Source organism: Pteropus medius, unplaced genomic scaffold (genome assembly GCF_902729225.1).
Source record: "Pteropus medius unplaced genomic scaffold, Ma_sr-lr_union100, whole genome shotgun sequence".
Taxonomy (NCBI): Eukaryota; Metazoa; Chordata; class Mammalia; order Chiroptera; family Pteropodidae; genus Pteropus; species Pteropus medius.
In genome coordinates this window covers 4,774,229-4,790,041 of record NW_024348242.1, presented here as the reverse complement: position 1 = coordinate 4,790,041, position 15,813 = coordinate 4,774,229, and the positions used below count along the sequence as shown (strand labels likewise).

At 58.5% G+C, this 15,813-nt stretch overlaps 1 protein-coding gene across 1 annotated transcript in view; it reads left to right on the top strand.

Moving 5' to 3' along the window:
* The window catches only part of LOC120616057 (MLX-interacting protein-like), a 47,566-nt gene extending 32,858 nt beyond the window's left edge, over nt 1-14,708 (top strand). Inside the window, 17 exon segments of the mRNA XM_039879370.1 lie at nt 1,870-1,976; nt 2,704-2,789; nt 4,056-4,145; nt 4,517-4,558; nt 4,911-5,082; nt 5,828-5,917; nt 6,492-6,583; nt 7,469-7,742; nt 7,745-8,122; nt 8,510-8,628; nt 8,743-8,923; nt 10,436-10,563; nt 11,093-11,194; nt 11,312-11,439; nt 11,652-11,775; nt 13,260-13,389; nt 14,065-14,708. Coding sequence (XP_039735304.1) covers nt 1,870-1,976; nt 2,704-2,789; nt 4,056-4,145; nt 4,517-4,558; nt 4,911-5,082; nt 5,828-5,917; nt 6,492-6,583; nt 7,469-7,742; nt 7,745-8,122; nt 8,510-8,628; nt 8,743-8,923; nt 10,436-10,563; nt 11,093-11,194; nt 11,312-11,439; nt 11,652-11,775; nt 13,260-13,389; nt 14,065-14,186 — 2,365 coding nt within the window. The 3' untranslated portion in view covers nt 14,187-14,708.
* Nucleotides 14,709-15,813: the final 1,105 nt, after the last annotated feature.

Below are 15,813 nucleotides of genomic sequence, written 5' to 3'. Positions count from 1 at the left end.
AGAGGCAGATGGTTCTTCAGTGGCGTGAAGTTCAGGTTGGACCTTTGCCTAGGTCTGTGTTTGGAATTGAGAGTGGTACCTGGGTGTCACCTTTTTCCTCCTATAGAGGAGGAAGAGCCTTGTTACAACACACACAAAAGAGAGGGCTTTTTCAAGTCAGGAGGTGTTAAAAATCGGGCCTTTTGGTAATAAATCTAGATGATGGAGGTGGTTATTAATATCTTACGTTTATATTTTGCTTCAGGGTTCACCATTCTGTGTGTCGTGTGTGCCCTCATTTAATCCTTATTAACACACTCTGGAGGCGGTGTTATTATTCTTGCCCAAGAAACAGGTGCCAGAAAAGTTGCGACCATAAAGCTCCCAGTCAGGACTCAGTTACGCAGCAGAGGCTCTGAAACGCCTGGCTGCCGGCTGTGGACCGGGGGGTGGAAGTACCTGGGTGAGAGAGACAGGAAGAAGAAGGCATGTGACTGGTTCGAAGCCCCTGACCGTCTGAGCCGAGATTGCTGCTGCGTGTCCCTTAGATTCTAAGACGATGCGCTCTGACATTTTCGCTGTGGGGATCACAGCCTCTGGCCAGTGTGCCGTGGTTCCCAGCCTGGCTCGGTGCTGGCTCAGGTCGGGGGAGCCATGAGGTTTTGTCAGGTACACAGCCAGGCCTTGTGCTTTGTAACCCAGCTTTTCAGGTTCAGGTAAGGTTATTGTTCAGGCGCTGTCATTGAAGACCTCAGCTGTTGTGACTGTTGGCACATCTCTGCTCGTCACGTGAGCTTTCTGAGTGGGTTCGGAGAAGGGGCAGGGCTGTGCCCTGTGGTCAGGAGGACCCGGACCAAAAATAGTGCCCTGCCTATCTTGAGCCATCTGAAAAAGGGAAACCCTCTGCCAGCTGCACAGATGTGGCTCCTGGCAGAGCCCTTAGAAAACTGAACTGTCTGAGAAGGCTGTGCCACCAGGGCGTGTTCTTTGCCTGCTGTTAGCTTGCTTCGCAAGGGCTCTTTAGCTCATTAACAAAGAATTATTACATAAACCCCTGCTTTGTGCCAAGTTCTGTGCTAGGTGCTTACGGCGGGTGACACGAAAGCTGCAGTCTAGTGGAGGACGGTGTGGGTATAGGCGCTGTTACGTGGGCTGTGGGCGAGTGCTGCCTTCGGGGTTTGAACAGTGCTCAGGGAACCGGAAGGAATTGGCAGCGTCCTTGGGAGCCCGGTGCCGGCTGGGAGGAGATGGCGTTTGAGCAGGTGGCCAGGGCACAGGGAGCTCCACGGGGAGTGAGGACTGCGTGTGCGGAGGCCTGGAGACAGGAGAGGCCCCCCGCCGGCAGGTTCTAAGGCCAGCGGGACATCTGGGTGCCGGGACGGTCAGAGCCTCAGGACTGGTGGCAGAGGGGATGGACTGAGACCAGGTAAAACGAACTTGGCTTTCACTCAGCGGTCGACAGATTTCTTTCTTCTTTTTTTCCCTCAGCTTCATTGAGGTATAAATGACATATAACATTATGTAAGTTTAAAGTGTACAATGTGATTCGATACTCACATCTATTGCAAAATCAACAGATTTTTTTTAAACTTGTAATTACGGAAAAGTTTAGACATGCAGAAGTAGACGGAGTAGGACAGTGAACCCTATGTCCCCTGATCCGCTCTGACAGTTAACCCGTGGCCAGACCCCTTCCCTCCATGCCCTGACACCATCGCCACCACCACGCCCACCCCAACCCCTCCTGCTCCACATCACTTTGAAGAAATCCTGTGGCTTGTGATGGGTTCATCCAGAATTTGGGGACCTGGAACGATTGGGTGTCACTTTTTGGCTTCGCTTCATTTTCAGAGGGACCCCTGAGTTTCCCCTCTTGCTCTTGCCTTTCAGTGGGAAGTTGGTGTCTCCGAAGTGGAAGAATTTCAAGGGCCTGAAGCTCCAGTGGAGGGACAAGATCCGGCTCAACAACGCCATCTGGCGGGCGTGGTACATGCAGTGTAAGTGCGGCGCGAGCCGGGGCCACCCGCGAGCCGGGGCAGGAGGCTGCGGGGACCCCGAAGCCTTGCGTGGGGGGTGGCCCCCCAGGTTCTTGCACCTGCAGTCCTTTGCACCTCGGACCCCAGCGCTTGCTCTCAGAACATGTGCCTCAAAGAGAAGCCTCTCTCGGGCAGCCACAGAGACAGGGAAACCAGGCCAGGTCCTAGTGATGAGCCAAACACTTCTTGGCCGTCAGACACAGGGAGCCAACCAAGTGGTCTGGGTGGTGAAGATGCCTGTGGTCTGCAGGAGACGCACGTGTTAGCTGCTTGCTCTCAACACGCCACGCCCACTATTATGATAGACCCTGGGGCTTAGTGCCGTAAAGACAGAGGGGTTCGTGCTTCTCAAGGGAATCGGGAAGGGTGTAGCAGAGAGGTGACATCTGAAGGCTCAGGGAACAGTTCCCATTTCAGCAAGTCTGAGAAGATGCCGACTCGGGCCACCTCGAGTTAGGCCGGCCTTCGTCCAGATGCGCCAGACTCCCTGTGTTACCCACGTTTTATTGACAGATTCTTTCCCTTTAACCTGGATGCATTTATTTCTCTGAAATCTCCTTTTCCAAAGGAAGGAGAAGAAAGAACAGACTGTAGGGTCCTACCCCGAGGGGAGGGGCATGGACAGAGGGGCAGGGCTTCTGCAGGGGTCTTCGTTGCAGTGGCGAGGTCTCACCCTCTCTCCACCCAGATTTGGAGAAGCGCAAGAATCCTGTGTGCCACTTTGTCACTCCGCTGGATGGCTCTGTTGAAGTAGATGAGCATCGCCGGCCGGAGGTACTTGGCATGTGGTCACGCTGGCTGGGAAAGGGACTCGCCCTCACTCAGGGAACGACTTCCCCCAGGCTGGGAGCGAGGGTCGGCTTCCCCAGTGGGAGACCAAAGGGAAGGGTGCTGGGGCTGCGCTGTCCCGTCAGCTGTTGTGACCTTGGGAAGTGATGGGAATGTCGGGAGCAGGTGGCCTTGACACCCTGCAGAGGCTCTCCCTCTCAGAGTGGCAGAGTGGGCTAGCCCAAGGACAAGGGGTTCTCCAGCCGGACTTAGCCCTCTACTTTCCCGTGACATCGACATTTCTCTGCAGTCAACAGGGTGGATTGGGGCTCCTTCCAAGGCAGATGTCTTTAACAATTAAAGAATGACCTCAGGGTCTTCATACACTGGCTGGACAGATGTCGAAGAAATAGTAAATGAAAACAAAGCCGGTTGCACAGCAGCAGTTCGGTGTCTTTATTCAGAAACGTCTTCTCAGTGGGAGCCTCTGGGAGGCGAGGCCAGCACGGGAGGAGCGGAGAGGCTTTCTTCCCTTTCGCTCTCCGCATTGTTTTAATCTGGTCCAAACACGGCTTTTATGAAGGCGGGTGGGAGGTTGGAAAGTAACCTAATGAAAGACAGTTTTGAGCAGTTGGACGTGATCTGGTAGGAGGCATCGTAAGGAGTATAGTTTTCTCAGGTCTGGTAATAATATTAATCATGGTGAAGACTCTTCGCTGTCAGAGACAAACAGGAGGTCTTTTTAGGTGAAATTATGTACGGCTTTGATATGATAAGGCTCTGAAAGTGAGGTGGGCTCTCAGAGGCAGTTGTGACTTCCCTGTCACTAGATGCTCTTGGAAGTCACTTTCCACCTGGAACTTCTGCGATCGACCGTTGGTTTGATCTGTTGACAATGCCGTAGCGCTGCTGGGGACGGCATCCGGGTAACACCCCAAGTCTCCGCAGGGCTCCTCAGCCCCAGGACAGAGGGCTCTCGACCTCACTGCCCACGCTTTCTGTCCGACCCCGTCCAGTCCAGACCCTCAGGACCCGTGCTGCCAGCACCCCCCTCCTCGCCCCCCATTAATGCAGGTCACGAGGCGAAAGTACTTCATCCGCTCGAGGCCCCTTGTAGCACAGGAGAGGGGGCATGTTTGTGAATGACGTCATAGGCGCAGGCTAGGGTCCTCTGAGCTGCAGTGCCGGCGACTGAGTGATGGCCCAGCGTCAGACGCTCCTGCTAATCAAACGAGACGCCGTCTTTCCATTCTGACCTCATCTCTCTCACAGGCCATCACCACCGAAGGCAAGTACTGGAAAAGCCGCATCGAGTTCGTGATCCGGGAGTATCACAAGTGGAGAACCTACTTCAAGAAAAGGGTATCTGTCTGAGCTCCAAAAAGAGCATGTCCGTGGAGGAGGGAGGGGACCTGGCCCCGCGGGCGGAACACTGGCCCTGAGACCGTGCGCTCACAGCCGCCTGGGGATGGGCCCGCATCAGTCGTGTCGTCTGCCGTCAGCTCCTCCAGCTACGAACGGGGCCTTTTGTCCCACAAACACCGGTTGGGAATGTCCTCTGTGTGCGGCATCAGCCTGGGGACAGCAGGGAGCAAGATCCCTCTCCCCGCCCGCCTCCTAGGGAGAAGAGGCCTTGATGCTTCTGGGGTTCACGCGCTGTTAGGGAGGAGGGGCTGAGGGCCTCGCCCCCTCCCGGGGCCCTGGGCGACCGCCTTGCCTCCCCTTTCCTCCAGTTACAGCAGCATAAGGATGAGGACCTCTCCATCCTGGCCCAGGTGAGCGAGCTCGGGTCTGTGAGGACCCTCATGGCAACCCCCCTTGGACAAGAAATAGCTATGACTGGGTGGCCTGGCAGCAGAAGGTGGTGGGGACACGGACTGTCCCTGTGGCCAGAGGAGGGGCTACCCCCTCTGACACGAGGCACGTGAAGGGCCGAGGACTAGACAGTTCTCTCTGCTGGCGGGGGCTGGAGGGGGTGTCTCCCGCCCTCTCCACCACGCGCCTCATCTCTGCAGCAGCCCCTGCCGCTCTCGCATGAGGGGACATGCGCCCCAAGCGTGACGTGGTTGGGAACTCTGGGCCCACTGTCGCCCCTTCGATTTTTCCTTCCCCCTCTGTTGGTGGTAGGACGATGACATGCTCTACTGGCACAGACATGGGGATGGATGGAAGACCCCAGTCCCCATGGAGGAGGACCCGCTGCTGGGCACAGACATGCTCATGTCCGAGTTCAGCGACACTCTCTTCTCCACACTGTCCTCACACCAGCCGGTGGCCTGGCCCAACCCTCGGGAAATAGGTAACCCACCCCCAGGCCCTCCGCTTCGAATGCCCAGCGGGTTTCCTTCCCTGCAAGGCCTTACCTGGGCCCTACCTGGAGCAGGCTTCGCCTCAGGGCCATCTCTGAGCTACTACACGTCACTTGTGTAGGGCAAGCAGTAAGGGGAAGGATTGGCCAACCTCACTGACATCCGAGGGCCACACGCATTGAGTGGGTGGGGACCGCAAATTGAGCCTGCCTGGACAGCTGCCAGGCCCATGTCCCACTGCGAGGTAACAGCAGGAGTCGGTGTGGGTCAGTTTTACGTTTCTGATTGTCCCCTTAGCAGAGGATGTGTGCCTAGCCAAGTGACAGGGCCTTTGACTCTAAGAAAAAAAAATCAGCAGCAGCGCTGGGCATGAGCTCTTACTTGGCGGCATTCTGTCGTCCAGTTAACCCGTCAGGGAAGAGCCTACAGACTAAAAATCAGAACGAGAGAAGGGGCTGTGATCTCTGCATGACGGCTCACGGCTTCCTGGGAGTATTCGTTCCCGATACTCAATTTACCCTTCTTGCAAAAACTCACATTCTTTCTTGCCTTCTGAGGGCAGAGAATGGCCATGAACCTACAAGAAGGTAGAAATCCCAGCCAGCTGCCTGCATTTCTCTTTGGAAGAATCTAGAACATGAGCAGGGCCCGGGAGATCCATTTCAGGTCTTTCATGCGTAGCTACAGCTTTGAGAAGGCAGAGTGACCGCCCTGTCCCCTTTCTGGCTCTTACAGCACACTTGGGGAACGCAGACATGATTCAGCCGGGACTGATTCCCTTGCAGCCCAACCTGGACTTCATGGACACATTTGAGCCTTTCCAGGGTGAGGACATGGAGCAGAGCGCATGGCTGCCCGCGTCGCCTCTGCCCTGGACAAAGCAGACGTTTCCTTTTCACAGAGGGAGCTTTCAGATGGGAAAGGGGACGGGGGAGGACTTGGAATCTTTCCAGAACTACTTTCTTGTTTGGTCGTAGCGACAAGGTCTGGGAAGTCTCTCTGGGACGTTGTTCTCTCTCAAGGAAATTGGTATTCTCGCTGCCTCAGAGCATCCGGCTTGGCTGCCACTGTAAGCCGTTCTCCCTCTAGGCAGCAGAGGGCGCTGACGACACAGCCGCCTCCCCGCAGTTTCCTGCAGTTAGCGCTGGTCCTTGAGCTCCCACCGTTGTATGAGCAGGGGGAATGCCAGGCCTGGGAGTACTGAGCCCACGCTAGTTGCCAGCATGTGTGGCTCCCATCAGAGGGCCTCTTTCTGCAGAGTCATCTCGGGAAGCGGGGAGATGCCCTCAGGCCTGGCATGCCTCTGGGTCAGGTGGGGTTCATTGCCTGACTCGTTTGCATGTTAATTCAAGGAAGTGATGGGCCCGTGAGCTCAGAAGCCCTCAATGTTGTCTTTCAGACCTGTTCTCTTCCAGCCGGTCCATTTTTGGCTCCATGCTGTCTGCGCCTCCCTCAGTGCCCACACCAGATCCCAACAGCCCACCTGCTCAGGTAGAGGGAGCTGGGGGAGGGGCACAGAGCTGGTCATCAGACCTCAGCAGCCAGGGCAAGGTAATCACGTAACCATGCAGTTGTGAGCAAAGTGCCAGGGGTTTCTAGATTCAGTGTCGAACACAGGAAATTAGTCTAGCCAAAAGCATTCTGGATGTCCATGAGGCGGGTGATTCTCCTGCCCAGGGCTCCAGGTAACCTGTGCAGTGAGCTCTGCTCTGAGTGGTTGAGACAGCGGACAAAACCCTGGGTCACTGATGAAAAGGAGTTCTCTGTGTATTTGTTTTACTTTTTATTCAGCAGTCAGCACAAGTTGGTTACCAGGTGCTGGGGCTTCAGAGCCAAGTCAGACAGGGCCCTCTGAATGGTGCTCATCTTCTTCCACCTGGCTCTGGGAAGAATTTCTATAGAGACTGAGATCTGAACAATTGATTCCTTATAGCGTCCCCTCTTAGGAAGAGGTGACCTCTCTAGAAGTTGATACGTAAAACTGTCCTGAGGGAACCCATGAACAGCTGCGATCCAGGCCGCCTCTGCTCCGTAACAGAAGATGGCAGGGACTTTCGGGGGACCCCTGCTGGGCTCCAGAAACAAGATATTGCCAGGCCGAGAGCCAGCTGTGTGCAGACTGTCGCTTTGTCTGAGCCCTGTGTTATCGTGTAGTTCCTAATGGAAACCAGACCCCACCAACGCCTGGGGGGACACAGGTCCCTCTCCCCTGAGGAGCAGTCACAGGAGGGGAGGATCGCCTCTGTCCCTTCTGTCCAGGGTTCACCCCCGGTGCCCGGTGGGCACCGTCGCATTGTGTGGGGTGTAGCACTAGAAAGTGAGGGCGAGTGTGCGACCCCGGCATCTGTCCCTCACTTCCTTCTCTTCCCTTCTCAGGAGAGCGACCTGCCAACCACCTCTCTCCCCACCGTGAGCCTCCCTGACAGCCTCATTGCGCCCCCCGCAGCCCCGGCCCTGGACCCCACAGATAGGCCAGCCTGTGAACGTGCTTCCCGGCCTGGAGACCCCTTTATGCAGCCTGCAGACTTCAGCCCCTCTGCAGCGCCCCTGAGCGTCCCGCAGCCCTTTCTCCCCGTGTTCAGCGTGCCCATGCTGTCTCCCAGTCCCGCCCCGGCGCCCGCTTCCCCTGCTGTGCCGTTAGCCCCTCCTCCCACACTGCCCTGGAGCTCCCCCAATCCCCCACCACTGCAGCCACACAGAAGTTTGCTGGAGTCAGCAAGGCCCCCGTCGTCATCACGCACACAGCCTCCGCCACCCTCACGCACGATGCCTCTGCCACCACCTTCAGCCAGAGCCAGGGCCTCGTCATCACCACCCACCGTCCGACCCCCTCAGCATCCCCCTGTGGACTGGCACTGTCTCCCGTCACCCGGCCACCAGCCGTCGGGCCTCCCCAGCTCCGTTTAACTTTTGTGCACCCCAAACCTGTATCCTTTACTGGAGGGAGGCCCAAGCAGCCCCCCAAAATAGTGCCTGCTCCCAAACCAGAGCCCGTGTCCTTGGTACTGAAGAATGCTTGCATCACCCCAGGTGAGTCGGGGAGGGAAGCTGGAGTGTGGCCCCTCCCCCAAGATAGTCCCCTGTCCCCAAGGCTTGTAGTCATGACATACATTGTGTGAAAAAAACTTATGAAATGCTACATGTGTAATCTGGTCTCTCTTAACAAGAGTTTCAACCCAGTCTGAAAACACATGGCCCTGGTCCTCTATTTCCTGGGTAATCTGTTTCCTCCAAGGAGAGGTTACAAAGAAATGTGAGGTGCCCTAGTGCTTCTGTCCCCCCATGCCCCATGGTGAGGAAAGCTGTCTCAGTGGCAGCCAAAAGGTCGTGTTTCTGCTGGGGGTTCAGCACCGGTGTCAGGAGCGGGCCCCCTCAGCTCGGGCCCCCCCCCCCCCCACTTTCTTCTTGTTGTGGTAGCTGCCTTTTCCGGACAACCACAAGCAGTGATCATGACAGGCCCTCTGAAGAGAGAGGGGATGTTGGCTTCCACCGTGTCCCAGTCCAGTATGGTCATCACGCCCACCGCCATCACCGGGGTAAGGCGCCTTGGACAGACTTCCATGTCGTAACTCCAGCGCGGTCCCACCCTTGGGCTGCCGTCCCTGACGTGACCGTGGTCGGGGTGACTGCTCTCACCTGTGTCTCCCCAGGCTCCTGGAGTCTCGGAGTTCCACAGCGGCATCCTGATGCCAGACCTCGGCCATGCCGCAAGCAGCCAGCCCGCCCCCGTGTCCCGGCTCTTCTCTCCACGTGCAGGGCAAGACTCCCTGGTGAAGGGCGAGCAGGTCCCGATGCACGGGAGCGGTCCCCAGGTCCCTGCTGCGGGCGCCAGTGAGTGTTCACTCTGGTCGGAGCAGTCGAGACTTTGTGGACAAGATGAGCAGGCCCTCTGCCGCACTGGGGAGGCCGCCGTGGGGTGGCCCGGGCCCGAGCCCAGGCTCATAGGCCGTGCAGTGAGGCCTCATAAGCTTCCAGTGGCCCAGGCTAGGGCAACGCTCAGCGTGGGGCAGGATCCACCACAGTAGCAGAGAAGTAGTTGGGGTGCCGCAGTGTAGACCGCTAGCGAACTCGGAAACACCGCTCGTCACACCCTTCAGAGAGGCCTGGCTCTGAGCTGCCCGTCTGATCCAGAAAAGTCCTTGCCGAGAGTTTCCAGAAAGCATTAGTGGGGTTGCTGTAGCCGCAGGAGCCATCAGCCTTGTCTCCGTGCCAGCCTGCTCACCCCCCCATCCAAGCACTGCGCATCTGTCAGCCCGTTTCCACGCTCTGGCCTTTCACTGGGGAGACAGGGTGGCACTGACCTTGATCTTGCTGAGAGGTCAGGGATAAATGATTTGCCCAGAGCAGTGGGGGTGGAACCAGGACCTAGCTCCTTAGGGAGGTGAACCAGAAGTGTCTTCCTGTTGGAAGCAGGGCTGGCAGGGCGGGCGTGGCTGCCCCCGGAGCTCTGCCAACAGCCGTCCTCTGCCCCAGGTGGACTGAGGAGGGCGCTCGCCGCTTACAGGGCTCAGACAGAGGGACCTATCTGAGGACAGGTTTTGAAGAATAAGGACCTTCAGTCTGGAAAGATGAAGACGCAGACTAGTGTTGATTCAGGCCCCTAAGGTCACATGAGGAAGGGCTTGGGTCAGCGTCACCTTGTCCACTGAGGCCCAGAACACAGAGAGCTGTGCCGGGAGCTGGAGAGGGCGTCTGGGGAGAATGATCCAGTAGAGAAGGACCAATCTGAGGCATCGTGTACAGGGAGGTAGAAGAGGCCCAGGGGGTCCACGGGACACATCCAAGAGATCCTGGTGACAAGCACTACCTGCAAGGGTTACCGGTCTCTCCATCATGTCCTCCGTGGGTAAAAGAGTTTGTGTTTTTTTAGTTAAAAAGTTTGGGGGTAGGTGAGGTTGAACAAAGCATAAGGAAATGTACCTGTACAGTTTAAACGAACCAGAGCAGGACAGGTGCTTGTGTTCTTACCACAGGAGGTGAGCACCAGAGCCTCTCGCACCGCGGAGAGCCCCGGTCCCCCCAGGTGGCTTTGTAGGAGGCCATTAGGCGTCAGACCTCTCAAAACTCTCCCACATCCCCCAGGACCTGTGACTGGCAGAGCCTGGGCCACATTCCACTCCATGTCCGGCCAGCCCTCGCCAGGCCTCACCCGGGCCTGACGCACCCCCCTTAGGACGTTGGCAAGAATTTCTCTGGTTTTTGCTCTGGGGCCTCTGTGGGAGGTTCTTGATGGGTTTCTGAGTCTTGGGACTTGCTGGGGGTCTGGGGGTGAGGGCTGCGGCTGGCGCAGCTTTGCTGAGCCCACCTCTCCAGCCCTGTCCCCAAATGGTCTGTTCTTCGCAGGTCGAGACGGCCCGAACTCAGGACAGGCCTCGCCGTGCACTTCAGAGCAGAGCCCCAGCCCTCAGTCTCCCCAGAACAGCAGCTCAGGGAAATACACTGCAGACCCCAAACACGTGGCTTCTCTAAAGGTACCAAATGTCTGTCTCGGGTCTGGATTCACTAGGAAGGATACGGAAACAGGGAGGAGAGTATCGGGGAACCTTTGAGACAGCTGCACCCCTGACTGGAGTCACTGGAGAGGAGAGCCACAGGCGTGGCTGGTGTCACCCGGGCTGCCATACTACTGGAAGCATGGATGGCTGTGACTTTGCCTTGAGATTAAGCCCACTCCCCCCACCCACACCTACTAACCGGCCCACGGAAGCAACGTGGGATCCTGTCATGTGGGAGGAAGCAGCAGCTGTAAGAACGGACAGTAGACCCGAGGGTTGTGGGCGGCTGGGGGGTGCCACAGCAGCAGTCGATCCCTGGTTCTTTGGCGGTAGTCTCAGGCCCTCGCCCTTCAGCTTCTTGCTGGCCCTCCTTGCGCATAGTTCTCTAGCCAGTTCTCTAGCCGGCCCGCAGCTGTCAGCAGCAGGTGGCGGGGTGGGGGACGAGAGAAGACGGCCCCGCACGCAGCACACCGCACGGCGCAGTGACCGGCCAGTTCCCCAACAGAACCGGCAGATGAAGCACATTTCAGCCGAGCAGAAGAGACGCTTCAACATCAAGATGAGCTTTGACACGCTGAACAGTTTGATCTCTAATAACTCCAAGCTGGTGAGCGGCTGGGGGCACGGGGGTCGGGAGCCGACAGACGGCCGAGCACTTCCTGCACATTGCCGGGTGGACGTGCGGGGCATGCGGGGTGCCACTCTGACCGGCCACCGCCCGCAGACCAGCCACGCCGTGACGCTGCAGAAGACCATGGAGCACATCACCAAGCTGCAGCAGGAGCGCAGCCAGATGCAGGAGGAGGCGCGGCGGCTGCGGGAGGAGATCGAGGAGCTCAACGCCACCATCATGTGAGGCGGGGCGCCCGGGGGCCGGGCGGTGCCTCGTCCCCTCACACGTGTGGGGCACACTGGCCGCAGGACCCTCTGTGGCCTCAGTGCTGATGGACACCTCTCCGTGGCAGCACTTTGGCTTCGTGTCCTCCTCCCGCCCGTTCGGCCCCCTGGGGTCTGAATTTGCACCGGCTGCACCAAGCTTCCTGTGACTCTTCCTGTCCTTTCAGCTCCTGCCAGCAGCTGCTCCCTGCCACGGGAGTCCCTGTCACCCGGCGCCAGTTTGATCACATGACAGACATGTTTGACGAATACGTGAAGAGCCGGACCCTGCAGAATTGGAAGTTCTGGATTGTATCTTTGGGTTTTCTTTGCCCCACCCCATCCCAAGCCAGCCACTGAAACAGCAGACCCACACTCTAGCTCCTTTAGAAAGATTCTTTAAGTGGTTGTCATTGAGTTCAAGACAGGAAATACTAGTTTCTGCCTCGAATGACGGGGCACCGGCCAAGCCTGTGATGTGGAGTGGAGCTGTCGTTGGTGACTGTCCAGGCTCGGGGCTCTGGGTAGGCGGAACGGGCCAGCATTGCTCTCTAGGTCCTTGAGAAAAAAAGGCAGTGCTAGAATGCCACTTGCGGAAGCAGTAACGTGGGAAGAAGGTGGGGTCTAGTGTGACACATCCCAGCACCCAGCAGAGAGGAGGGCGAGTACCATCCGCACGGCAGATGAGAAACCCGGGCTCACAAACCCGAGTGCAGAGCCTAGATTGGACACCAGCTCCTTCCAGGCTGTTCTCTGAGTTTGTGCCGCAGGCCTTGAATGCTGTCGTGAGAGGCCGAGCCTGTCTCGGGGGCCAAGGCCTCCATGCACCTGGCCTTCCAGATGTCAGCAGGGCCCTTACAGGGAATGGCTCCTGCCTCGTTGCTCCACAGCCAGCCACCGCTGTGCCTCTGAGCAGACTGCGCATGTGGCGGGTCGGCCACCCCCTCCCCTCCTCCAGCCGTGGGTCTGACGGACTGAGGAGCCGTCACGATGGAGGCTCTGACTGGGCAGGTGGTGCCTGTGTGTGCTCTGATGGGTGGTTCTCGGAGAAGGGGTGGCCTCCAGCTCCGGTGTCCCTGTTCTGCTGTCCTGTTGCCGAGCTCCGGTCCTGACGCCTTCCTGCTGGCGGCTGGGATGTGTCAGAACCTCTTTGGTAAAACGGCACGTTCCTCACTGTCAGGCTGAGGCATGCGGGACGGTGGACGCTGTCCGGGCGCAGGTCGCAGAAAGCGGACCCCGTGCGTTCCCTGAGCGCACGCCCGCGGGGGCGTGGGCGACCGCATAGAGTATGACTGAGCGGCGCGTCGGCGCTGGGCACAAAGGCGACATCTCTAGGCCAGTAGCTCCTCCTCCTGCTCTCTCCAGGACAGACGGCCCCCAACTCGGGAGGGTTAGAGTTAGGGTTGTTCAGCTTTAGGATGGTGTGGAAAGGATGCGAATAGTGAAGTGCACGAGACAGCCAGGACTTTATTATAAAAAGGCTTTGCGTGAGGCGCTGTGGGTTAGCTGTGTGCCACGCATTTTCTGCGTACGATGCGTAAGTCAGGGAGCACCTGTACGTAGAGACCGTCGTGTTCTTGTCATTGCACCAGGACCCTTTCCAGACCAGAGAGACTTCTCCGGCCTGCTCAGTGGTCAGTTACAGTTGGGTGGAAACATTCAGGCGAGTGCCAGGCACGCTCACCTTGTCCAGGTCTCTGTCTTGACTCCTTGCGCAGTTGCTTCGCGGCCCTGGGGGAAATTCGTCACAGGCCTCCCTTGTCACTCACCTTTCCCTTAACCCACGCGCCGTGCAGTTCAGCGTCATCATCAAGCCGCTGTTCGAGTCCTTCAAGGGGATGGTGTCCACCAGCAGCCTGGAGGAGCTGCACCGGACCGTGCTGTCCTGGCTGGACCAGCACTGCTCCCTCCCCATCCTCAGGCCAAGTGAGTGGGGTGGCCACACGGGGGTGGTGGGATTAAAGGCTGTCACCCTTCATGCTAGTGCCAGAGAGAGGAGGGTCCTTAGCTGCAGGTACTTGTATAGGAGACCCAGGCGCCGCTGCCAGCCACCATGCGGACAAGGCCCAGGCCACGGGGACAGTGTCGTGTAGGAGGCCTCGAGCGGGAAATGCCAGCTCCAGGACAGGGGGCAGATGTCCCAGCGCCTCTCCACAGCTTTCTGCATGTGATATGCGTCACCTTGTTCAGACCTTGTGTACGTTAATTGAGCAATTACTGTTTGCCAGGCTCTGTCTCAGGTGCTTTCGGCTGTGTTGTTTTTTTGTTTAATTCTTATAATAACCAAGAAAGCCGTGCCTATGTATTAAAGTTAGAGGCACGTTAGCACTAGCGGATGAGCAGGAAGAGCTTGGGATTCTCGCCCATCTGCAGGAAGACAGCGTTTGGGGAGCTTTCTTAAGGGCAGAGAGGTGTGAGTGCCCAGGTCTCGGCACAGAGGACCCCCTCCTGTCCTTAGGTCGAGCTTAGTGCCCCTCCTGCTTGGCAAGCAGAAGAGCCATCACGATGGTTGTGTGTGTGAGACTGTGCGTGCCATCCATCGTGGGGCTCGAAGCTTCACGCATGTCCATGTCTTCACACCGACCTCTTCCTGTCTTCCAGCGGTGCTGAACACCCTCCGGCATCTGAGCACCACCACCTCCATCCTGACGGACCCGTCCCAGCTGCCAGAGCAGGCCACAAAGGCTGTCACCAGAATCGGCAAGAGATCGGGGGAGTCTTAGCAGCGCCTGGTGGGTGTGTGGCTGCACAAGGTGCCATGGAGACCCTTCCCTGCCGTGGAGAGGAAGCCGTGCCCCACGACCCTCCCAACGCAGAGGCTCGGGGCCTCCTTCCGAGGCCGGCCCACTGGGCCGCTTCAACACCACACTCAGGTCTGAAGCAGGTTCGGGTCCTGCCAACAGCAATAGCCCGTCTTCGGGAAGCCCTTGCTGTACACTTTCACTCAGCGACCTCAGTCACAACCTCCCTTGCCCTCAGGACAGCTTGGACAGGGGACCGCCGCAGTCCCAGTCCTGTCCTGCTGGTGCTCTGCCGGGCCCCCGGTGCCAGCGCGGGGAGTAGATGGGGCGCGTCTGCTCCCAGAGAACTTCAGGGTCCCTTCCCGGTCCTCCTCTGTCGCATCCGGGGCAGTTGTAGTGCTCTGGCCCACCGTGGGGCAGTTGGCAGGCATCTTCCTTCCTTCCCCAGACTCTGACCTTGCAGGTAGACGTGGACAATTGCCCAGCACAGTCAGCTGCCTGGGGACCCCCAGAACGCGTGCGTGCAGAAGCGGAGGGGGTGCATACACGCGGGACGAGAGGGAAAGCGCAAACGATGCAATCCACCGCTCCAGCCCGGAAACCCTCTTGGGTGGCGTCGTCACCTGCTAACCGTTTAGTTCCACTTGACGTTGCGTCGCAGCATCCACGGCGTCGCTGACTTGAGAATCACGGCGAAGACGCAGCCCGGGGTCCTGCCGGGCGAGAGCTCGCAGCGTGGCCCTTCCTCCGTCGTCTCCACCTGCTGCCGGGCTCCGCCTCGGATGGGCCCGCAGTGTCCGAGACACGCGGAGCCCGTAGGGGGTAGCACTCGAAAGGCCTGACTCCACGGTGCTGCCATCAGCCTGGCCATCTCGTCTGCATCGTTCACCCGGGAGCCTCAGACCATAACAGTTCTCGGACCAAAGATGTCTCCACACCCAAAGTCTGTTCTGTCCTGTGTTTGGAGGAAGAGATGGAATGTTGACGGGCAGAACTCCGAGGTAGCCACCCTCAGCTGTCTCTAGGCCGCGCCCAGATCAGACAGGAACTACACTCGGAGTCGATCCGAGGCGGGCTGTGGGGGTGGGCAGTGGGCTGTTGCCCAGCGTGGGAATCGCAGGGTTCGGAGGGGTGTGCCGGCACCGGAAGAACGTGGGTGTGTCATCCTGCTGTGAAGACCGGAGCGCCAGCCGGCTTTCCTCTCTCCTCCTTGCCAGTGGTGGGGACGGGCAGTGTTGGGCAGGCTGGGAGTGAGTGGGCTTCGAGGGGGCCTAGGGTCCACATGGGGGGGACCACGGCTACCTCCTGAAGTTCCGATCCATTCGGAGGCTCCCCCTGGTTCCTGGAGGCCCGAGGAATGTGCTCAGAGTGCGGCCAGCCCCACCTCAGCTTTGGGTGATGGAGGACGAGTGGGGGTTCTGCCACCATCTCTGCTGCCGGTCACTGACCAGTCGCCTGCTCCCTGGTCGGTGTCCATCCCTGTCCGAGAGCAGCGTGGCGGCACCCCGCAGGCCCCACAGGAAACGTGTTTACAGGCCTTCCGGGTCCCTTCCCTGTATAGCTGGTCCTTAGTTTCCATTGGGACATGGTAAGAGAGCCCACCTTTCCC